Source organism: Anabrus simplex, chromosome 2 (assembly GCF_040414725.1).
Source record: "Anabrus simplex isolate iqAnaSimp1 chromosome 2, ASM4041472v1, whole genome shotgun sequence".
In the NCBI taxonomy this organism is placed as follows: Eukaryota; Metazoa; Arthropoda; class Insecta; order Orthoptera; family Tettigoniidae; genus Anabrus; species Anabrus simplex.
The window spans coordinates 659,131,435-659,157,156 of record NC_090266.1 but is presented as its reverse complement, the minus strand read 5'-3'; the positions used below and the strand labels follow the sequence as shown (position 1 = coordinate 659,157,156).

General features: G+C 37.5%; 1 protein-coding gene across 2 annotated transcripts in view; it reads right to left on the bottom strand.

The window, feature by feature from the left end:
• The window catches only part of LOC136864330 (gamma-glutamyl hydrolase A), a 204,228-nt gene that overhangs the window by 137,781 nt on the left and 40,725 nt on the right, over window positions 1-25,722 (bottom strand). For both annotated transcript variants that reach the window (XM_067141169.2, XM_067141170.2), the window contains exon 2: window positions 23,710-23,830. In XM_067141169.2, coding sequence (XP_066997270.2) covers window positions 23,710-23,830 — 121 coding nt within the window. The remainder of the gene's footprint in view (window positions 1-23,709; window positions 23,831-25,722) is intronic.

Here is a 25,722-nt window from a genome sequence, read left to right as displayed (position 1 = left end):
TGGCACCCATTGTCTTGGTATTTATACTTATTTCACTCACCGTTAATTCATTTCATATTTTCTATAGCTTGCAATCGTTACAGTGTTTCTACTTTGGAAAAAACAATGGTAAAATCAATGATTGCAGTTAATAGTCCTGTTTGTTGTTAATAGTGAAAGTGTTCCATTTGACAAAATACTGATGGACCATGGAACACCTCAATTAATGGATATTAAACCAAATATTTCTTTTTGCTAATGCAGGAAATTTACATATAGTCAATTCAGAACACTGAAGTTTAGTCTGTATTAATGTGTTTCTTAGACTTGATGGAGGCATCTAAAAGAAAAAGACTGAGCGAGTTGGCCGTGCAGTTAGGGGCCCGCAGCTAGGAGCTTGCATTCGTGAGATAGTGGGTTCAAACCCCACTATCGGCAGTCCTGAAGATGGTTTTCCATGCTTTCCCATTTTCACACCATGCAAATGCTGGGGCTGTACCATAATTAAGGCCACAGCCGCTACCTTCTCACTCCTAGCCTTTCCTATTCCATCGTTGCCATAAGACCTATCTGTGTCGGTCCGGCATAAAGCAACTTGTAAAAAGAGGGTGCTATCAGTATACTAAAAGAAGAAAGATATCAAGTTGGGTACGTAAATATACAGTTACTGACTTCCAGTCAGCCCCGCCAAGTTGGCTCCGCCCACTGAATGAACACACTGGACTGAATGCTGCTCGAAGGCAGCTGAGAGCTATCTGTATTGAGGGAAGGGGAGATACCAATCTGTTTAAGGGAAAGAATTGTAATATTGCTTTCAGGACAAGTAACACAAACTCCAACTTACTTTATAATACACACAGTATTATTATTATTATTAATAATAGTAATAATTTTTCAACCTCTGGAATCTATAAACTGGTGTTCTCACTGTGATGCTAGCTATATAGCCCAGACTGGGAAAAGCTTTCTTACCCACTACCAAGAACGTATTAATGCTAAAAAATATAATAGATATTCTGCCATGAGTGATCACATGGCAGATTGCGGTCATTTTCCTCCATAAACAACGATTTTGTCATTATGCATACAGAAAATAAGGCACCCTACGCAACAGAAAGGAAAATATGTATATTCGTCTTGATCAAAGAAACAATCCCAACGGTAATCGCAGTGAAATTTTACCAAAAAAAAAAATCTTTGATGAAATAATCAAAATATATTCTAAGCAACAAGACAAAAATTTGGCTTTGGCATGTAATACGCAAATTTGCCTCCCCTCTCCCTCCACCTTCACTGCTGCCTCCCATCAAGAGAAGTAGCTCTCAATTGCCTCCCATCATGAGAGGCAGCTCTCACCTGTCTCTGAGCAGCAAACAGTCCAGTGTTAGTTCATTCATTGAGCAAAGCTGGTAGGAAGTAAGTCACTGTATATTTACGTACCCAACTTTATACCATTCTAACTTTAGTATACTGATAGCTTCCTTTTACTCTTAGACAACTCCATCAAGTCCAAGAAACACGTTCATACTGAACCCTACTGGTTCACTGCCATTGATTTATTTTAGAGAATGAAGTAAATATCAAGGAATTGAAGACTGCATTGGGTTGGCTTATGTGGGGCAATAAAGACAAAGTCGACAAAGATGGCGGCAGAGTAACAAGACTGTGTATGAGGTCTCTTGTATTTCGGTAATCCGCGAGCAAAAACCGTTTTCCAGTACTTCTTTAAAAGGCTAAATAGTAGCGGGACAAACTGATACTTGCGTGTGACGGATGAAACAGTTGTGGAACTCAGTAGTATAAGTGTGATTTGTGTTATTGTGTCTTGTTGGTGAAGGCATGGGAAATCAAAAGCGTAACAAAAACAAAAAGATGGAGAACTCACTAACACCACTGCCAGACCGAAGCCAGAGCTACGCAGCGGGGGAAAGAGTAACGAAGATTCAAGGAGAAATTACTGATCCTCAGGAGGCTGATTCATCTGACCTAACCAAAGAGGTAATTCAAGTTATGAGTAGCTCTAAATTCTTAGATGCCGTGTTGGAACGTCTAGTAGAAAAAGTGATTACTAGGTTAACTGACAGTATTGACTTTAACAATAAAATCATTACTGATCTAAAGGCAGAACTTAGTCAAAGAGATCAAAAGATTCGAGAGTTGCAACAACAATTAGACATGCTGAATTCCAACTCACACGAAGAGGTTGAATCAATCAATCAATATATGAGACGGAACAACGTGGAAATCCATGGTGTGCCAGAAATACAAAATGAAGATGTCTACAGCATTATCAGTAGCATAGGCGCGGTGATCGGATGTGACGTGAATAAAAATGACATTGACATTGCACATAGGTTACCGTCCAGAAACCCAGCGTTGCCGAGGCCGATAGTTGTGAAGTTTGTGAATAGATGGAAGAGGGCCGAATTGTTCAGCACCAAGAAAAGAAGCCCACAAATTTCATCTCGAGCTATTGGTATTAATGCTGCAGACCAGCCGATCTATATAAACGAACACTTAACTCCCAAAGCAAAGGGACTCTTGAAGAGGGCAAAGGACCTTAGAACAAGAGGATTTAAGTATATATGGTCCAGAGAAGGGAAAATATTTGCTAGGAAAGATGACACCTCACAGACAGTAACCATACGAAGCATTGAGGACATCTTAAAGTTAGAATCGGTGTAACTAGGTTATGTTATTCTTAGTCTAATGACATGATTTAGGTAGGCTATTTACTTGTAGGTAGATGAATAATCCATGTTATTTTTTATGGAAGGTTCTGAATTACAACTAAGTGAACTACAGGAGCTTACTAGCAAAGATGGAACTAGAATTCTATACATCAACTCCCAAAGTATTCGTAATAAGTGGAGTAATTTACTTTATACAGTACAGGAAGCATAATATCCTGAAATCATTGTAATGGTTGAAACATGGGTTTCTCCTGAGGAAGAAAAATATTTCAATCTGAATGGATATGATGGTCTCTTTTGTTCTAGATCACATAATAGGGGTGGTGGAATTGCCATTTATATAAAGGAACCGTATAAGGCTAATGTATTATTATCTATTAACAGTAACGCCAGTTCATATAGTATATTATTAATCGAGATAAAGGGTTTTGTGAATTATATTCACTTAGTAGCAGTATATAACCCTCATACTAAATTTTCCAAAGATTTTCTAAAATGTTTAGAAGATGTTTGGAATAAAGGTGGCAAAACATTTTGTATTACTGTTGGTGACTTTAATATAAATAAATTAGAATAGAGTCATATATCTACTGAGCTTCAGAATCTCTGTGGGTGTTATAATCAGAGTTCATGTAACACTCTCTTTCCTACTAGAATTTCATTGACAACTAGTACACTTATAGATCATTGTTACGTAAACAGAGTCTGCAAATACAAAATATATAACATAATGAATGATCTGAGTGATCACAATCTATTAATCTTGGATATTAATATTACACCCAAAATGAATACACAAAGAAATTATGTAAAGCGACCTACAAAATACCATGTCCCATCTATGGAAAAATACATGTCTCAGACGCCATTAACTATAAATGACGAGGATGGTTCGGATATCATAACAGATAAATTAATGACATATTTTAAAGAAAGTACTGCTTTAGTTAAAAATGAAAGTCCTAATCTAAATAAGAAAGTTAGACCTTTTTGCCCATGGTTTACTTCAGAGCTGATAAATTTAATCAAACAACAAAATAATTTATATTATAAAATTAAAAGACAACAGATGAGATTTAGTATGGGATGTGGCTATATTTCACAGCAGTTAATACAAGACTATAAAGACATACGTAACAGGGTTACTAGAATGAAAAGAGATCTAGAAAATAATTATTATATCAATAGGTTAAACAGCATAAATAATCAGTGGAAAGTTATTAATAATATTTTAACAACTAATAACTGTAACAATGAAGAAATACAATTGAAAGTAAATGATAAGTTGGTGACTGACTCTAGTCAAATTTCTACTATATTTAATGACTATTTCACTGATATGGGTCTGTCTTTAGCTAAGAACATTCCTTAGTGTAAATACCCTCACCTTGAACCTGGCCCATCTAATTCCTTGTTTTTAACCCCTACTAATGAAAATGAAATTGAACAAATAATTAATAATCTTAAAAATAGTTGTAGTGTTGACTGTTTTGGTATTAGTAATACTCTTATAAAGAGACTCTCTAAATTTCTTATACCTCTCATCACAAAATTAGTTTACAAATCTCTATCAGAGGGTAAAGTACCAGCCAAACTTAAAATCGCCAGAGTTGTACCGATCTATAAAGGCATGGATAAATTTAATGTAAGTAATTACAGACCAATCTCGGTACTACCTCCTCTATCTAAGATTTTAGAACAAGTGGTTAAAAAAAGATTATTATATTTTTTGTTAAATAATATTTTTTTTTATCAATTTCAGTATGGTTTCTTACCTCACTCGAGTATCAATAATGCTACTGAGGATATTATTATTAAACTACAACAAGTTTTTGACTCAGGTATGTTAGCAGCTGGTTTATTTATAGATCTTAAAAAGGCTTTTGACACAGTTGATCATAAAATTCTATTATATAAATTAGAAGTAGCAGGCATTAGAGGTATTGCATTGGATTGGTTTGTTGATTACCTCTCTAATAGGGAGCAGTTTGTTACATGTAATAATACTCAGAGTAATGTAAAGGTGATATCAATTGGTGTGCCTCAGGGTTCTGTTCTGGGACCTTTATTGTTTCTTATCTTCATTAATGATATTGGTCACCTTAAATTAAATGGAAGACTATCCATTTTTGCTGATGACACTAATATTTTTTATACAGGCTCTAGCAATCATGAATTTGAACAAAATATGCAGCACGATATTCGATTAGGTACTTGAAACATGGCTTAATTCCAACCGATTAACAATAAATCTAACAAAAACTAACTACATAAATTTTCACAAACCTTTATATGCATTAAATTTGGATAAAAATCTGCTTTTCTTCAATCACAGAGTAATGAAAGTACACAGTACTAAATTCTTAGGACTGATTATAGATGAAAATCTGTCGTGGAGTAATCACGTGGAGACTATCTGTAATAAAATTATCCCTGTGATTGGTATCCTCAGTAGATTGCGATATAAGTTCTCTCGTGGGTTGTTGAAGGGTATTTACTATGCTCTTATTGAAAGCCACATCTCTTATATGATACATGTCTGGGCATGCTGTAATAAAGAATTATTTGGAAAGGTAGAGGTCCTTAGGAAGAGAGCACTAAAAATAATTTTCAAACTGCCCATTCTGACACCAACTAAAGATCTGTATAAACATTGTAATATATTATCACTTCCAAACCTCCGCATAAAGGCTTCTATAATTACGATCTATAAAATTCAAAACAAATTGGTCCGCTCAAACACATCAGTAATTACTCATTCACAGGTTCATAATTATGAAACAAGAATTATTCATAATATTCACTACAATCAGATTCATTCCACTAGTTATGGTCAAAATTCTCTTTGGCATTTTTCTATAACTATGTATAACTCGCTTCCAAAAAGTATTAAAATGTTACCAACTTTATCTATCTTCAAGAGTAATGTAACTAAATTCTTGAAGTAGTATGGTAATTAACTTTGTCCCATCTTATCTATTACATCATGTTAAATTATATACTTACTGTATTTTATTTTATAATTACATTGTGAATATAGCTGCAATTGTAATTTATTTTTATTGCACCAAGAAGAGCCTTGGCTCAGGTGCCTATATTGAAATGAAAAAAAAAAAAGAAGCCAGCTTGTCAGAGCCAGTAATAGCTACACATATTGATAAGTGGATGTGGTTTCAACATCACGTACCGGTAACCTTGGAAAGTACAATTCCACGGACAGACGAGCTCATGGATTGCCCAATGATATATAACTTTGAATTTAAGCGTAAGATTTGAATTGATGAATCTTAGTTTATTTCTGTGGGAAGAAATTAGGAGTACCACCACAATTTTTAAATCATAAAAATGTAAATATCTTCTTAATATGTATTTAAATCTATATATATGTCCTGACTGACTGTTTCATCATCACCGAGCCAAAACTACTGGACATCAAGAAATGAAATTTTGAGGATACATTTATATTACAATGTAGGTGCTCGCTAAGGGAGGATTTTTGGATATTCCGTCGCTAAGGGGGTGAAAAGGGGGGTGAATTTTTAAAATGAGTGTATCTATATCTCAAAACTTTAAAAAGTTTACAGATGTAAAAATTGGTTTTTAGAATCTCCTTTAATAATAAAGAAACACATATTTTTTTTGTTTTCTGAAAATCCCAATAGAAGGGGTGATAAAGGGTGCAAAATGGGTTGAATGCCTCTAATGAGGCTACTTATATTTCAGAAACCGAAGGTATTACAGACCTGAAAATTGCTGTATGGGATCTCCTTTAAAAATAAAGAAACACATAATTTCTGTTTTTGGAAAATCCAAATGATGGGGGGTGAAAAGGGGGTGAATTTTAAAATGAGTGTATCTATATCTCAAAACTTTAAAAGTGTACAGATGTAAAGATTTGTATTTAGAATCTCCTTTAAAAATAAAGAAATACGTATTTTTTGTTTTCGGAAATCTCAATAGGAGGGCTGAAAAGAGGTGAAAAAGGGGTTGAATGCCTTTAATGTGGATACTTATATATCAGAAACTGAAGACATTACAGACCTGAAAAATGGTATTTGGGATCTCCTTTAAAAATAAAGGAACACATAATTTTTGTTTTTGGAAAATCCAAATAGTGGGAGGGGGGTGAAAAGGGAAGCGTGAATTTTTAAAATGAGTGTATCTAGAAATGTAGAATATTACAGACGTAAAAAATTGGTATTTGGAATCTCCTGTAAGAGTAAAGAATCATAGGTGATTTGTTTTTGCAAAATCCACTTAAGGGGAACTAAAAAGGGGGTGAAATTTTAAAATGAGAATTTCTACAGTATATCTCAAAATCTTAACATGTTACAGAAGTGAAAAAATGGTATTTTTTATCAATATTAAAAATAAAGAAACAGGTATTTTTTGTTTTTGGTAAAACCACTTGGGTGGGTGTGGGGTTAAAGTGACTGAAAATGGGGTTGAATTCTTTTAATTTTAATTAGGATGCTGATATCTCAAAAACTGAAGATGTTACAGACGTGAAATTTGGTATTTGGAATCTGCTTTAAAAGAAAAGAAACATATTCTTCGAAAATCCAATGAAGGGTGGGGGAGGGGGAGGTGAAAGAATTGAAACATTAATTGAATTAATTGTATGAGGATACTTACATCTAATAAAAACTAAAGTTGCTACAGACGTGAACATTGGCATTTGGATCTCCTTTAAAAACAAAGAAAAACGCTTTTGGGGGGGAGTGAAAAGGAGTTGAATTCTTTTTTTCTTTCTTTTTTTTTCTTTATGTCGCACCGACACAGATATGTCTTATGGCGACGATGGGATGGGAAAGGCCAAGGAATGGGAAGGAAGAGGCCGTGGCCTTAATTAAGGTACAGCACCAGCATTTGCCTGGCGTGAAAATGAGAAACCACGGAAAACCATCTTCAGGGCTGCCGACAGTGGGGTTCGAACTCACTATCTCCCAATTACTGGATACTGGCTGCACTTAAGCGACTGCAGCTATCGAGCTCGGTAGGAATGGAATACTTTTTATGAGGACACATATCTCAAAAAATTGAAGATGCTAGAGTCGTGATAATTGGTATTTAGTAGATCCTTTACTATTAAAGAAACAAGAATTTTTTGCCGAAATATTCACTTTGGGGGTGGGGGATTGTGAAAACAAATGAAAAAAAGTGAATTATTTTTATGGGGTACTTACATCTCAAAACTGAAGGTAACAGAATTGAACATCCTTTAAACATAAAGAAACACGCCTTCTTTTTTTGGGGAGAGGGGTGGGGAAATCAACTTAAGGGCGGTGGGGTGAAAAAGGAGTTGAGACCAATTGATTTTATTGTTCATAATGTACTTATTAGGAGCCTCTGTGGCTCAGGCGGCAGCGCGCCGGCCTCTCACTGCTGGGTTCCATGGTTCAAATCTCGGTCTCTCCATGTGAGGTTTGTGCTGGACAAAGCAGAGGCGGGACAGTTTTTTCTCCGGGTACTCCGGTTTTCCCCGTCATCATTCATTCCAGCAACACTCTCCAATATCATTTCATTTCATTTGTCATTCATTAATCATTGCCCCAGTGGAGTGCGACAGGCTTCGGCAGCCGACACAATTCCTATCCTCGCCGCTAGATGGGGGCTTCATTCATTCCATTCCTGACGCGGTCGAATGACTGGAAACAGGCTGTGGATTTTCAATGTACTTATTCTGATCATAAACCAAACATTTTTAATCTTTCCTGGGTTCGTTTTCAAGAGCCATCTTTTTCCATTGGAGAACGTTCCTAGATTACAGTAGATTCTCCTGGCATATAAATAAAAAATTTAAACACATTTGAAATAAATGATAGGAATGATATTGACGGTGCAATTGTTCACCTCTATAATAAGGTCAATAATGCACGGTAGTATATAATTCGTATCGCCAGAAATCCCGCGCACTTGCATACGCGCGACAATGATGCTGGTCACATAGTCAGCAATGACAATGACAACAGATGTACTGTAATTTACCGCCAAGTAGCGGTCTTGCATCTTGCTGTGGGGTCCTGAACATCAATAATAAAAATAATAATAATAATAATAATAATAATAATATTGTTCTGGGACTGTCGTCAAAATGTGCGGACCGCGCTGGAAATGGGTCCTGGCTGGGTATTGACTATGAATACATTCTGGCCGCGGGTTTAGTACCGCCAAGGCACCCAAGACGACACCAGGCCGGATCTCTTTAAGGATTTGATCCGTATTAAAATTGCTTATAGGAAAAGATGGCAAAGATTTACGGACCCAACTGACCGGGTGGAATACTTGGAACTAGGCCAGGAAGTATGAAATCGATTGCTGGAAAGAAAGATTGAGAAATGGGAGGAACTTTGCCACAATCTCTCAGAGAATGAGTCAGATTGCGAATTTTGGTGGATTCACTTAGAAAACTAGTCAGATCGCGAATTTTGGCGGATTATATATAAAACGTTAAGCATTCAATTATAAATTTCAGTATAATACCGTAGTGAAGCACGGGTATCTTGCTAGTAACAGATATGACTTCCCCTGCAAACCAACTTATATGTGACCTTGCTGTGATGAAGCGGCTTGTGCATCTCAATGAAGCAGATAACCGGCCATAGGTGCAACTATTTCGGATGGATATCTGTTGAAAGTCCAGAGTAACGAATGGTTTATCAAAAGGTGGGAAGTAGCCTTTTGGAAGTTGCAAGAGCAGCATTCTAGATGACTGACTGATAAGGCCTTGTAATAATACATAACATGGCTTACCTCCAGTATCTTGATACTGCTACACGGCTGAAAGCAACGGAAAATACAGCCTTAACTAACCCCTGAGGACATGCAGCTCTCTCTGTATGAATGATGCACTCATGATGGCTTCACTTGGGTAAAATAGTCCTTCATTTGGACCTCCTGGTGGGGACTACATGAGAGGAGGCAATCATCAGGAAGATGGATACTGACATTCTGTGAGTTGGAGCATGGAATGTTAGAAGTTTGAAAAAGGACTTGGATAGACTAAAGTTAGATGTAGTTAGTGAAGTAAGTAGGCAGGAAAAGCAGGATTTTTGGTCAGGGGACTACAGAATTATCAACATAAAATCAAACAGGGGAAATGCATTACTTGGTTTAATAATAAATAAGAAACTAGGGAAACAGTTAAGCTACTATGGATATAAGCATAGTGAATATTGTTGTCAAGATACACATCAAACCAATGCCTCAAGATACACACCAAACCAATGCCCACCACAATAGTGCAGTCTATATGCCTACTAGTTCAGTGAATGATGAAGAAACTGAAAGAGTATATGAGGAGATAGAAGATTTGACACAATATGTAAAAGGTGACTCGAATCTAATTGTGATGGGAGAATGGAATGCAATGGTAGGCCAAGGAAGAGAAGGTAATGCAGTAAGGGAATTGGGACTGGGACAAAGGAATGAAAGAGGAAGTCAGCGGGTTGAATTCTGCGCCAATCATAATTTAGTCCTTAATAATACTTGGTTCAAACACCACAAACAATGGCTGTATACATGGACAGGACGTGGAGACACTGGGCGGCATCATATAGACCATTATGATTAGGCAGAGATTCAGAAACCAGGTGTGGATTGCAAAACTCTCCCAGGAGCAGATGTGGACTCTGACCAACTTGTTGGTCATGAATGCCATCAGAAGTTGAAGAAATTGAAGAAGGGAATGCAAGGAGATGGGTTCTAGACAAGTTGAAAGAAAAGACTGTGAGGTATTGTTTCAAGGAACATATTAAACAAGGATTTAATGAAAAAACTAAAGGAAACACTATAGAGGAAGAATGGAAAGACGTGAAGAATGTCAGTAGGGCTGCTGAAGAAAGGTTAGGAAGAAAGGAAAGATCAACTAAGAATCAATGAATAACTCAGGAGATACTAGGAGACTGATGAACGACAAAAATAAAAGAATGCAAAAATGAGGAGGACAGAAAATAATGTGGCAATTAGAAAATGAAGCAGATAGAAAGTGCAGGATATCTAAGGAAGAATGGTTGAAAGAGAAGTGCATGGAAGTTGAATATTGTACGGTCCTAAGGAAGGTAGATGCTGCATACAGGAAAATCAAGGAAATCTTTGGAGAAAGGAAAACTACATGTATGAATATTAAAAGCTCAGAGGGAAAACCACTTTTAGGGAAAGAAGACAAGGCAGAAAGATGGCAGTAACATATCCAATAGTTGTGTCAAGGTAAAGACTTAGATGATATGGTTCTGGATCATGAAGAAGCTGTTGATACTGATGAAATGGGAGACCCAATTTTGAGGTCAGAATTCAACAGAGCTTCGAGAGAGCTAAATACGAACAGGGCACCTGGAATTGATGACATACCCTCAGAATTACTGGCTGCCTTAAGAGAAACCAGCATGGTGAGGTTATTCCACTTAGTGTGTAAGGTATATGATACAGGAGAAGTGCCATCCGATTTTAGGCACAATGTTGTTATACCTATTTCCAAGAAAGCAGGTGTTGACAAGTGTGAAAACTACCGCACTATTAGTTTACTATCTCGTGCCTGCAAAATTTTAACACATTTACAGAAGAATGGAAAGACAAGTTGAAATTGAGTTGGGGGAAGATCTATTTGGCTTCAGAAGAAATGAAGGGACATATGAAGAAATCCTGATTTTGTCTGATCTTAGAGGACCAAATTAAGAAGTATAAGCCCACGTACATGGCGTTCATAGATCTAGCAAAGATATTCGATAATGTTGACTGGACCAAGCTATTTGAGATTCTGAAGGTGATCAGCATCAGATACAGAGTAAGAAGAGTCAATCTGTACAAAAATGAGCCTGCAGTGATAAGAATCGGTGGCTTTGGAAAAGAAGCAGCAATCCAGAAAGGAGTGAGACAAAACTGCAATTTGTTCTCCTTCCTTTTCAATGTTTACATAGAACAGGCAGTAAAGGAATTTGGAAAGGGAATCACAATCCAAGGATAGGAAATAAAAGCCCTGAGATTTGCTGATGATATTGTTATTTTTTCTGAGTCTGCAGAAGATCTTAAGAAATTACTGAATGGTATGGACAGAGTCTTGGGTAAGGAGTACAAGATGAAAATAAATAAATCCAAAACAAAAGTAATGGAGTGCAGTTGAACGAAGTCAGGTGATGCAGGAAATATTAGATTGGGAAATGAAATCTTACAGGAGGTAAATTAATATTGTTACTTAAGTAGTAAAATAACTAATGATGGCAGGAGTAAGGAGGACATAAAATTCAGACTACCAAAAGCAAGGAAAGCCTTTCTTAAAAATAATTTAAAAAAATAAAAAAAAAAAATTGCTCACTTTGAATACTAGTATACTAATTAGAAAGATGTTTTTGATAGACTTTCATCTAGAGCGTGGTATTATATGGAAGTGAAACATGGGCGATAACTAGCTCAGAAAATAAGAGAATAGAAGCTTTTGAAATGTGTTGTTACAGAAGAATGCTGAAGTTGAGATGGGTAGATTGAATCACGAATGAAGAGATACAGAATCAAATTGGTGTGAGGAGATAGATTGGGCTAAATGTGACAAGGAGTAGGACACTCTTAAGACACCTAGGACTTGTTCAGTTGGTTTTTGAGGGATGTGTAGGGGTAAGAATGGTAGGGATAAACCAAGGTAGGAATATGACAAGCAGATTAGAGCAGATGTAGGATCTAGTAGTTAGGTGGAAATGAAGAGGCTAGCACAGGATACGGTGGTATGGAGAGCTGCACCAAACCAGTCTATAGCCTGAGTGATAACTCAACCAACAACATGAAAGACAATCAATGTTTTGTGAAATTATTCAAAGAATCTTTGTGGATTTGAATACACCGTAATTTTTGTGAAGCATAAGGCTGATACAACAAGACCAAGCCAATACTCTCATGGCGAATTTTCTTGCGCGTGAACGTGTTAGAATTTGCTTCAAGGTAACCATAACAGTTCATGCAGTGAAGACTGTTACCTATTTTACTGTGAGGCTGGAATTGTTTAAACATATTAGTTGGTGTTTTATCAGAATGCTGAGCATTTCTGTAGTGAATTATACAAGAACCTCGTTTATCCGGATTAAGTGGGACTGGAACTGATCTGGATTATCGAAAACCCCGATAATCCGGAAATAACTTTAAAAAAACAAGTACAGTACAAGTTATATAATCTATTAACGTAAGTTGTACAGTAATACCTTTTTCAAATTGTACAAAAAAATATCAGAACACTTTTCGTACATTTACAACTCTCTTATATGCACTAAAATAATGTTCTTGTGTACTAGTGTCATAACACTTACAGAAAGACTTAATCTGCTGGAAGTGATGGTAGACTGGAGATATTATTCATCAATTTAAGAGAAGCATTTATGGTACTAAGCCTACGTGTCTGTTGGAATGTATTAGAAATGGGTGCTTCACAGTGTTCATGGACTGAGGAGTAGTGATGATGATGATGATGATGATGATGATGATGATGATGATGATGATGATAATAATAATAATAATAATAATAATAATAATAATAATAATAATAATACTTTGTGATAATAATACTTTATTAACGGTAATACCATTTTACACAACAATAAATAAAAATAAACAAAACAAAACACCCTAAAAATAAAGTTGAGTGGAGTATATTACAAGCAAGCACAGGAACATTATAGTCAATTCTGGAGATTATTTAAGTGATTTCTAAATTTTGACAATGAGCAGTTAAATGAATTTAATGAAGTGTGTATCCAGGAATTCACGGCGTTGTGACAGACTATGCAGATTTATGACTGTTGTAGGGCTGCATAATCAACATTTTCATGTGAGAATCCTGCTCTAAATGAATATAAACGAAGAAATTTATGTTGTACTGAATTTAATCTATGGATAGAGGTCTGATGAGAAGGGTTCCATACAGGTGTACAGTATTCTAGTATAGGGCATACCATAGATACATACAGCAATCAATAGGTAGCTAAGTTTGAAAATTCTCTGGAATATCTAGTAATACAACCCAATCTTTGTAATGATTTCTTACAAATATTTTAAATATGTTCATTAAATGATAGGTTATAACTGAATAAAACACCAAGGTCATTAACTTGTGAAACAGGAGTTAGAATGTTGTCATTAGTAAATTTGTACTGAAATGATATTTTCTTCTTGTTTATAAAAAATGATATTTTACATTTTTCCTGATTAAGTTTCAACCCATTTCGAATACAGTACTTCTCCAGATGATGTAGATCTTCTTGAAGTTTTAAGCAATCAAGTGGACAATTAATTTGCATTAAAAATTTTGCATCGTCAGCAAACAAAAGCAATTCAGAATTCTTAAGTATCCTTTAAAGGTCATTTATATAGAGAGTAAAAAGTAAGGGTGCAAGGTGAGGCCCTTGAGGAATTTCACTTGTAACAATAAAAGGCGCAGAAAAATGATACCTTATTTTAACAACCTGCAGACGATTTTTAAGATATGATTCAAAAAAGGAGAGGAGAGTGCCATTAATTCTGTAACCTGTTGGTTTTTGCAGCAAGATATCGTGGTTAACAGTGTCAAAAGCTTTTGAGAAGTCTGTGTAAATGCAGTCCACCTGAGAGCAGTTCTCTATTGCATCTAAGAGGAACTGGTAGAATAAAAGAAGATTGCTACAGGTTGACCGTCCTGAAAATAATCCATGTTGCTCATCAATGATGATGTTTCTAAAGAGAGGTGTGATCTTGTCAAGAATTATAGAGTCAAAAATTTTGGAAATATGAGAAGAAATTGTAACTGGTCTATATTGTTTTATGTCAGTTTCACCACCATTTTTGAAAACTGGATTAACAAATCCTTTCTTCCATTCCACTATGAAAACACCTTGGTTTAATGATAAGTTGAACAGATAAAAGAGTGCTTCATATAAAATAAATGAGCAGTACTTGAACAGGTAAGTTGAAACACCATCAGGTCCGACAGTTTTCTTTAATCCCAGAGATATCAGTTTGTTGTAAATTTCTGCCTTACTAATAAAATAAACCGATGAAAAGTGTTTAGCAAAAAGATTGACAATATTTTCTCCAGTATCTGCTGTAACTTCATTAAGATGCATTGTTGAAGGAATATCTAGTAATACAACCCACCTCAGCAGTCCTGGATTTGGATTCAGACTTGCATTCATTTCTTAATTTCAAGAAATGCTTATAGTCACTATTGAGACCTGATATTTTGTACCACTTGTGTGCTTCGAGCTTGTGAGAGTAAAGATGGTATCGAATAGAGGGAAATCGAATGCTCGTATTGTATTATGACTAGCAGTGGAATAGTGCTGTACCTGATGTTATATTGCTTATGATGACATTGTAAATCAATCAATCAATCAATCAATCAATCAATCAATCAATCAATCAATCAATCAATCAATCAATACTGATCTGCATTTAGGGCAGTCGCCCAGGTGGCAGATTCCCTATCTGTTGTTTTCCTAGCCTTTTCTTAAATGTTTTTCAAAGAAATTGGAAATTTATTGAACATCTCCCTTGGTAAGATATTCCAATCCCTAACTCCCCTCCCTGTAAATGAATATTTGCCCCAATTTGTCCTCTTGAATTCCAACTTTATCTTCATATTGTGATCTTTCGTACTTTTAAAGACGCCACTCAAACTTATTTGTCTACTAATGTCATTCCACGCTGTCTCTCCGCTGACAGCTCGGGACATACCACTTACCAATATAAATGGTCCATTATTGGACATTATAAATTTTCCAGCTAACTCATTCCTGGTTGCCAGTGTTTCGCCCACGTGTGCTAGGCTGGGCTCATCAGTTGGTACCTAGCACACCTACCAAGACGCTGGCTAGTGCATACCGTGGAGGCCACTGCGTAGGCTAATTGTAGCCACCGGCAGTGCCAATGCACTATGATAGACTTTGTCCCACTATCAAAAATTGATGCCTGCTTGGCCATCAGATGACAAAGATGTTGATTCCCATAGGGAATCTGAAATATTTGTTCCGAATGAGTAAATTTATAATACCAATATAAATGGTCCATAATTGGACATTATAAATTTTCCAGCTAACTCATTCCTGGTTGCCAGTGTTTCGCCCACGTGTGCTAGGCTGGGCTCATCAGTTGGTACCTAGCACACCTACCAAGACGCTGGCTAGTGCATACCGTGGAGGCCACTGCGTAGGCTAATTGTAGCCACCGGCAGTGCCAATGCACTATGATAGACTTTGTCCCACTATCAAAAATTGATGCCTGCTTGGCCATCAGATGACAAAGATGTTGATTCCCATAGGGAATCTGAAATATTTGTTCCGAATGAGTAAATTTATAATACCAATATAAATGGTCCATTATTGGACATTATAAATTTTCCAGCTAACTCATTCCTGGTTGCCAGTGTTTCGCCCACGTGTGCTAGGCTGGGCTCATCAGTTGGTACCTAGCACACCTACCAAGACGCTGGCTAGTGCATACCGTGGAGGCCACTGCGTAGGCTAATTGTAGCCACCGGCAGTGCCAATGCACTATGATAGACTTTGTCCCACTATCAAAAATTGATGCCTGCTTGGCCATCAGATGACAAAGATGTTGATTCCCATAGGGAATCTGAAATATTTGTTCCGAATGAGTAAATTTATAATACCAATATAAATGGTCCATTATTGGACATTATAAATTTTCCAGCTAACTCATTCCTGGTTGCCAGTGTTTCGCCCACGTGTGCTAGGCTGGGCTCATCAGTTGGTACCTAGCACACCTACCAAGACGCTGGCTAGTGCATACCGTGGAGGCCACTGCGTAGGCTAATTGTAGCCACCGGCAGTGCCAATGCACTATGATAGACTTTGTCCCACTATCAAAAATTGATGCCTGCTTGGCCATCAGATGACAAAGATGTTGATTCCCATAGGGAATCTGAAATATTTGTTCCGAATGAGTAAATTTATAATACCAATATAAATGGTCCATAATTGGACATTATAAATTTTCCAGCTAACTCATTCCTGGTTGCCAGTGTTTCGCCCACGTGTGCTAGGCTGGGCTCATCAGTTGGTACCTAGCACACCTACCAAGACGCTGGCTAGTGCATACCGTGGAGGCCACTGCGTAGGCTAATTGTAGCCACCGGCAGTGCCAATGCACTATGATAGACTTTGTCCCACTATCAAAAATTGATGCCTGCTTGGCCATCAGATGACAAAGATGTTGATTCCCATAGGGAATCTGAAATATTTGTTCCGAATGAGTAAATTTATAATACCAATATAAATGGTCCATTATTGGACATTATAAATTTTCCAGCTAACTCATTCCTGGTTGCCAGTGTTTCGCCCACGTGTGCTAGGCTGGGCTCATCAGTTGGTACCTAGCACACCTACCAAGACGCTGGCTAGTGCATACCGTGGAGGCCACTGCGTAGGCTAATTGTAGCCACCGGCAGTGCCAATGCACTATGATAGACTTTGTCCCACTATCAAAAATTGATGCCTGCTTGGCCATCAGATGACAAAGATGTTGATTCCCATAGGGAATCTGAAATATTTGTTCCGAATGAGTAAATTTATAATACCAATATAAATGGTCCATTATTGGATTCCCTATGGGAATCAACATCTTTGTCATCTGATGGCCAAGCAGGCATCAATTTTTGATAGTGGGACAAAGTCTATCATAGTGCATTGGCACTGCCGGTGGCTACAATTAGCCTACGCAGTGGCCTCCACGGTATGCACTAGCCAGCGTCTTGGTAGGTGTGCTAGGTACCAACTGATGAGCCCAGCCTAGCACACGTGGGCGAAACACTGGCAACCAGGAATGAGTTAGCTGGAAAATTTATAATGTCCAATAATGGACCATTTATATTGGTATTATAAATTTACTCATTCGGAACAAATATTTCAGATTCCCTATGGGAATCAACATCTTTGTCATCTGATGGCCAAGCAGGCATCAATTTTTGATAGTGGGACAAAGTCTATCATAGTGCATTGGCACTGCCGGTGGCTACAATTAGCCTACGCAGTGGCCTCCACGGTATGCACTAGCCAGCGTCTTGGTAGGTGTGCTAGGTACCAACTGATGAGCCCAGCCTAGCACACGTGGGCGAAACACTGGCAACCAGGAATGAGTTAGCTGGAAAATTTATAATGTCCAATAATGGACCATTTATATTGGTATTATAAATTTACTCATTCGGAACAAATATTTCAGATTCCCTATGGGAATCAACATCTTTGTCATCTGATGGCCAAGCAGGCATCAATTTTTGATAGTGGGACAAAGTCTATCATAGTGCATTGGCACTGCCGGTGGCTACAATTAGCCTACGCAGTGGCCTCCACGGTATGCACTAGCCAGCGTCTTGGTAGGTGTGCTAGGTACCAACTGATGAGCCCAGCCTAGCACACGTGGGCGAAACACTGGCAACCAGGAATGAGTTAGCTGGAAAATTTATAATGTCCAATAATGGACCATTTATATTGGTATTATAAATTTACTCATTCGGAACAAATATTTCAGATTCCCTATGGGAATCAACATCTTTGTCATCTGATGGCCAAGCAGGCATCAATTTTTGATAGTGGGACAAAGTCTATCATAGTGCATTGGCACTGCCGGTGGCTACAATTAGCCTACGCAGTGGCCTCCATGGTATGCACTAGCCAGCGTCTTGGTAGGTGTGCTAGGTACCAACTGATGAGCCCAGCCTAGCACACGTGGGCGAAACACTGGCAACCAGGAATGAGTTAGCTGGAAAATTTATAATGTCCAATAATGGACCATTTATATTGGTATTATAAATTTACTCATTCGGAACAAATATTTCAGATTCCCTATGGGAATCAACATCTTTGTCATCTGATGGCCAAGCAGGCATCAATTTTTGATAGTGGGACAAAGTCTATCATAGTGCATTGGCACTGCCGGTGGCTACAATTAGCCTACGCAGTGGCCTCCACGGTATGCACTAGCCAGCGTCTTGGTAGGTGTGCTAGGTACCAACTGATGAGCCCAGCCTAGCACACGTGGGCGAAACACTGGCAACCAGGAATGAGTTAGCTGGAAAATTTATAATGTCCAATAATGGACCATTTATATTGGTATTATAAATTTACTCATTCGGAACAAATATTTCAGATTCCCTATGGGAATCAACATCTTTGTCACATACCACTTAGTCGAGCACCTCGTCTTCTTTCTCCCAATTCTTCCCAGCCCAAAGTTTGCAACATTTTTGTAACGCTACTCTTTTGTCGGAAATCACCCAGAACAAATCGAGCTGCTTTTCTTTGGATTTTTCCAGTTCTTGAATCAAGTAATCCTGGTGAGGGTCCCATACACTGGAACCATACTCTAGTTGGGGTCTTATCAGAGACTTATATGCCTTCTCCTTTACATCCTTACTAGAACCCCTAAACACCCTCAAAACCATGTGCAGAGATCTGTACCCTTTATTTACAATCCTATTTATGTGATTACCCCAATGAAGATCTTTCCTTATATTAACACCTAGATACACCTAGATACTTAAAATAATCCCCAAAAGGAACTTTCACCCCCTCAGTGTAGTAATTAAAACTGGGAGGACTTTCCCTATTTGTGAAACTCACAACCTGACTTCTAACCCTGTTTATCAACATACCGTTGCCTGCTGTCCATCTCACAACATTATCGAGGTCATGTTGCAGTTGCTCACAATCTTGTAACTTATTTATTACTCTATACAGAATAACATCATCTGCAAAAAGCCTTACCTCTGATTCCACTTCTTTGCTCTTATCATTTATATATATAAGAAAACATTAAGGTCCAATAATACTTCCCTGAGGAATTCCCCTCTTAATTATTACAGGATCAGATAAAGCTTCGCCTACTCTAATTCTCCGAGATCTATTTTCTAGAAATATAGCAACCCGTTCAGTTACTCTTTTGTCTAGTCCAATTGCGCTCATTTTTGCCAGTAGTCTCCCATGATCCACCCTATCAAATGCTTTAAGCAGGTCAATCGCAGTACAGTCCATTTGACCTCCTGAATCCAAGATATCTGTTATATCTTGCTGGAATCCTACAAGTTGAGCTTCAGTGGAATAACCTTTCCTAAAACCGAACTGCCTTCTATCGAACCAGTTATTAATTTCACAAACATGTCTAATATAATCAGAAAGAATGCCTTCCCAGAGCTTACATGCAACGCATGTCAAACTTACTGGCCTGTAATTTGCAGCTTAATGTCTATCACCCTTTCCTTTATACACAGGGGCTACTATAGCAACTTGCCATTCATTTGGTATAGCTCCTTCAAGCAAACAATAATCAAATAAGTACTTTAGATATGGTACTATATCCCAACCCATTGTCTTTAGTATATCCCCAGAAATCTTATCGATTCCAGGCGCTTTTCTAGTTTTCAACTTTTGTATAGTATTGTAAATGTCATTGTTATCATATATAAATTTTAATACTTCTTTAGCATTAGTCTCCTCCTCTATCTGGACATTATCCTTGTAACCAACAATCTTTGCATACTGCTGACTGAATACTTCTGCCTTTTGAAGATCCTCACATACACACTCCTCTTGTTCATTAATTATTCCTGGAATGTCCTTCTTGGAACCTGTTTCTGCCTTAAAATACCTATACATACCCTTCCATTTATCACTAAAATTTGTATGACTGCCAATTATGCTTGCCATTATGTTATTCTTAGCTGCCTTCTTTGCTAGATTCAATCTCCTAGTAAGTTCCTTCAATTTCTCCTTACTTCCACAGCCATTACTGTGCGACTAATATATGTGCTTCTGTTCAGTGAAGTACAGAGAAAACGGCAGGAAAAACGATGGTACACGACACAGAATTGTATTGTTTCATTCTCGTACATTTCATGGACTGCACCAGGAAATGAGACGGGATGCAGAGGAATGCCATGGGTGACTTTTGCACTCGTGTGATAAAGGTGTGAAAGATGGAGTAGACATGCATGATTTGGGCTTTACTCAGTGCCCAAGATCATGCGGAGATGCCAAACGAAAACAACGGGAGTGATCAGTACCCCATAAGTTAATTATTAACAGGATGAGATAGTTTGTCTTATATGATGTAACTTAAATAAAAGTTTAAGTTATTAGTTAATTTAAAAATTTTTTTTTACAATTGGCTAAACATCACACCAATGCAGATAGGTCTTATGGCGACAGTGGGACAGGAAAAGGCTAGGAGTGGGAAGGAAGTAGCAGTGACCATAATTAAGGTATAATTAAGGTACAGCCCCAGCATTTGCCTGTTGTGAAAATTGGAAAACACAGAAAACTATTTTCAGGGCTGCCAACTGTGGGGTTCTAACCCACTATCTCCCAAATGCAACCTCACAACTTTGTACCTTAAGCGCATAGCCAACTCACTCGGTGAAATTTGTTTTGAGTACTTAGATGTAGCAAGGATCAGTTAGATAGGTTAAATTTTGATATGTGTACTAATGCCAGGGGTAATTATATTTGTAAATAGAGTTGCTAAAAAATATTTAGTAATCTGCATTTTACATATTTCTTTGTAGAACTTGGCTAGTTAATTTCTTCAGCACTATTTTGGACTACAGTGCATTCCTTTCTATAGTGGGAGACGATAGAAGGCTTTACGTACATTAAAGCAATGGCATGTGCATGTAATGTGACAGTAAGTCTGTGTGTGTATTTTCTTCAAGAGAAATCCCAATCAGCGTATGCTTATAGTATGTGAACCAGTAACCATTTACAACATACAGCTAATGTAGCCAGGGTTTTCTGTATGCAAGTTCATGGTTTGAGTTTACCAGATAGTAATGGTGTGTGCTGTGATAGGATTTTACTTCAGTGAAATTCTTTTATATTTTATCTATGTGGGAATGAGTTTGATATGAATGGATAGTTTCAAGTAGTAGGATGGCATGATGAGGTTGATAAGATGAAAGAGAAAGAATAATTTGATATATGTGATCAAGTAATAGGGTATTTTATTTGAAGCATTATTTGATAATAATAATAAGAAGAAGAAGGAGAAGAAGAAGACGAAGATTAAGAAGAAGAATTTTGCTCGAGGTAGGCTGTATGAGAATATGTAGAGGATTTATGTGAATAAAGAAACGGCCATGAGTTGCTGTGTTGTCAGGTGAAGTGTCTACTGCCAGCTGTTAAGCATCAAGTCAAGTGAGACAAAGAGGGGGAGAATGAACACTTGTAATGCATTACCTTCACCTATGCCTTGCTACAAGAAACTGTTCCAGCTGCTGTAGGGTCTTTGAAAGGGAAAGCCAGGGTTTGTATTTTGTTACATTTCTTCGATCATCATTTTGGGCACAGCACAGCATCTGTATTTTCCTATTTCAAGTTATTATTTCATGTTATGAGACAGGGCTTTTTCAGGTAAGCTGTATAGACATCCTGGAGGATAGTACTTCGACTCTCACAATCGGTCACAGTCCTAGTTTACAATGATGGAAGATATCATGAGATTTTCATGCATTTATGTTTTGAGTGTCTATTTATCCTTTGAATTTATTTGTCACGTATGTTCTGTTCTTGTGGTAGTGTATTTTGTTGCCATGTGGATTCTGCTCCAATGGGTTGACATGTTCTTTGGTGCAAGGGTTTGTAACCTTGCAGTTGAGTCAGTGTAGAATTAGTATTTTGGGGGTTTTCATGTCAGGTTGTAGGGCCCTTTGCTACAAAAATTTTTAATGCACTGTGTGTGTTTTTAGAATATTACCTATGTACAGCAAGTCAGGTTACATCTAGTTAGGACCAGTATGATTAATTTTTAACCGGTTTTTAACTCAGGGAGTAACATTTTTTATATGGGGGGATTACATCTCAGGGAAACATCAAAATGATGATCGACAATTTTAACTGTTTTTTTTTTTTTTTTTACATATTCTTTTCCAAGCTGTGGGCTTGTTTTGCAACCCTGCTGGATTATCTTGTGAATGTTTATTTTCTTGTCAAATTATGTTATTTGATTTTGATATTTCATTTTCCTGCCAAAAGGTTTTAAATAAAATTGAACTTACTTCATCAATTGAACACTTTTCCTCACTTCAAAGGATTCATAGGTTGCATTTTGTCATCAGTATGTGAGTCAACTTCCCTGACTTTCCCTGACACATGCCAATTTTTAAAAGACTTCCTTGACAATTTTGTAATTCCCTGATAATCCCTGACTTTCCAGGTCGCTGGCAACCCTGCCCGAACTGCATGGCCAACTTGCTCAGTAACATATAATATGCAAGTACCCTTCTAACATGTCATCTGATGTGGAATGGAGCCTGTCATTGCTTAAGACCAGATTGTATAATAATAATAATAATAATAATAATAATACAGTCATGGCTACCATGTGTAAGCATTTTGATCTGATACGAATTACGCTGCACATGGGTTATTTTCCTGGTGTGAAAATGAGAAACTACAGAAACCCATCATCATGGCTAGTGACAGTGGGGTTCAAACCCCCGAACTTCTGAATGCAAGCTCAATGCTACATGGCCCAAATTGTGCAACCAACTAGTCTGGTCACCATTTCTTCTGTACACAGTAAGGATAGAGCAATTAAACACAAAATGAATTTAAGGTAAAATATTCACAATGGATGCTTCAAAATTCACGGCAAATACAATTATGAACTGGAAGAGAGCACTAAAACCAGTCTTCAGAATGCACAACAGTCCACTTCATACCCTTAAAATGAAAGCCACTTTTGTTTTTTAATCTTTACATGGTTCACGTGCTGAAGACGACGGGATTTGAACCTACTGTCTCCCAAATGCAAGCTCAAAGCTATGCGTCGAGCTACAGCCACAAAGTGTTAGAAATGTTTGAAATGGAAAGAGTAAATTTATATGTTGACCATAAAATGTTCACCCTTTGCGAGAGTTTCATAATATGTCAAAATTGTTTTCATATAATTCATCTCTTAATTATTATACAACATGAAAAATAATCTGAAAGGGGAAATATGCATTGCACATCACTCACTCTATGAAACTACTAGCAAGAGGAAGCAATAGATAATTTTAAAACATTAGTCTTACCATATGGGAGCTACTCTAGCACCAGCACCCTCCAGATACTTCACATAGGATGCAGCGATGTAGCTATTATAATTGGTATAATGCTCCTTGAAATTTTGTGGCATTTCTTGAGTAAGGATCCCTATCAAAAAGAATAGCAGTTATTTGGCTAGGTAATAAGTAGGCCATTTATTCAGTATTAAGCAATTAAATGCAAAAGCCTTCATACACAAGATGATACACTGCTCGAAAAAGAAATTTGATCTCTTTTCTTAAATATTCATACCACCACGATGCGCATACCTATTGAAATAAAAACTAACAGGCGATGAAAAACCACGAATAATGTTATTTGCTTTACATCCCATTAACTACTTTCACAGATTTCAGAGATGCTGAAGTGCTGGAATTTAGTCCTGCAGGAGTTCTTTTATATGCCAGTAAATCTACAGACATGAGGCTGACTTATTTGTGCACTTTCAAATACCACCGGACTGAGCCAGGATTGAATCTGCCAAGCTGGAGTCAGAAGGCCAATGCCTCAACCGTCTGAGTCACTCAGCCTGGCAAAACAAACAACTTTTTTTGCAATAATTGAGAATTGAAATGAAAAGCACTCTTTGGGCACTGTATGAAGATGTCATTAGAAAACATATCATAAATAAAGAAGTTTCTGGTCATACACCAAAATGGCTATTAAGCAAGGAGTACTACCCTTCATGTGGTAAGAGCTTCCCAACACCTTCCCACACTTCTGACAACGTGCTGCATATTCATTTCAAGCAGTCACCTCTCTTCCAAACTTCAAGGGCTGGTACTGTTGGAGTGGTGGATTTCTCGCTTGGATGCACTGTTCCAGTTGATATCAAACTTGTTCAATCGGATTCAAGTTGGGACTTCCGGATGGCCACTCCATTCATTGCACATGGTGCTCTTGCAGAAATCTCCAAATGATGTTGGAATCGTGTGCTCTAGCATTATTGTGCATAAATATCCCTTTTCTCTAAGTTGCCCCATGTGAGGACTCATATGTGAAACTAAGATCTCGTCAATGTACCGTTAAATGGTTAAGGATCCATTGCAAATGATCAGGAGGTCGGTTTTCGGATCAAGACTTGCTTCTGCACAAACTATAACAGATCTCCTTCCGTAAGTAAGGGTACATTGTACAGCTACTGGATGAAATCACTCCCCACATATTTTCCAAACTCACAAGTGACCATCTGAACGATATTGAAGGAGACGGGGTTCATCTGAGAAGAGCGCAGGACACCAGTGTCTTGGCTGCCAGTGCAAATGATCTCTAGCAAAGTGCAGTCTCCTGCCAAGATGTCGTCTATCCAGTGCAGGTACTTAAGCTGCTCATTGGGGTCTTAAATTGGCCTCTCAAAGTCTGTTTCTTCTGTTTGGTCACTAACTCATACTCCTCAAGCCTGCTGTAGGTCCACCTGTAGTACTGATGCTGTAACCTGGCAGTTTTGGAGAGCTTGTATATGAACAAACCGAACCTGTCCTGCCAACACTTCCAGTCTAATGGAAATGTTTCCACATATATCAAATAGTATTCTGAGCAACCCTAATATTCTGACAATGTACCTCTGTGAGTAGCCTTCTTGAAACAGTATAAGTGCACGAGAGGCTTCATTCAATGATACCTGCTTCCCTCGTTGCCTACCTCAGTCTGTGCAGAATCAAGTATGAGTTGTAAACACTACACTCCACACACACCAACCTTTGCACACACTTTGAATTGAGGCATTTTTACCTTTCAACTAACAATGATACTTCCCAAATATCCAGACAGTGGAGCCCTCTGTTATGTAAAAAGCACATGTTATTGCCATAATAGTCCAATCGCTATCCCACCAAGCATTCATACAATGAAGTTAGGAACATCTAAAGATGTGAACAAATTTCTATTTTGAGCAGTGTAGAATAAAATAACATTCAAAACACAACTATATTTCAAAACAATAATTGACTTAAGAGCTACATAAGAATTGTTAACAAAACTATGTTTTATACATTGAAATG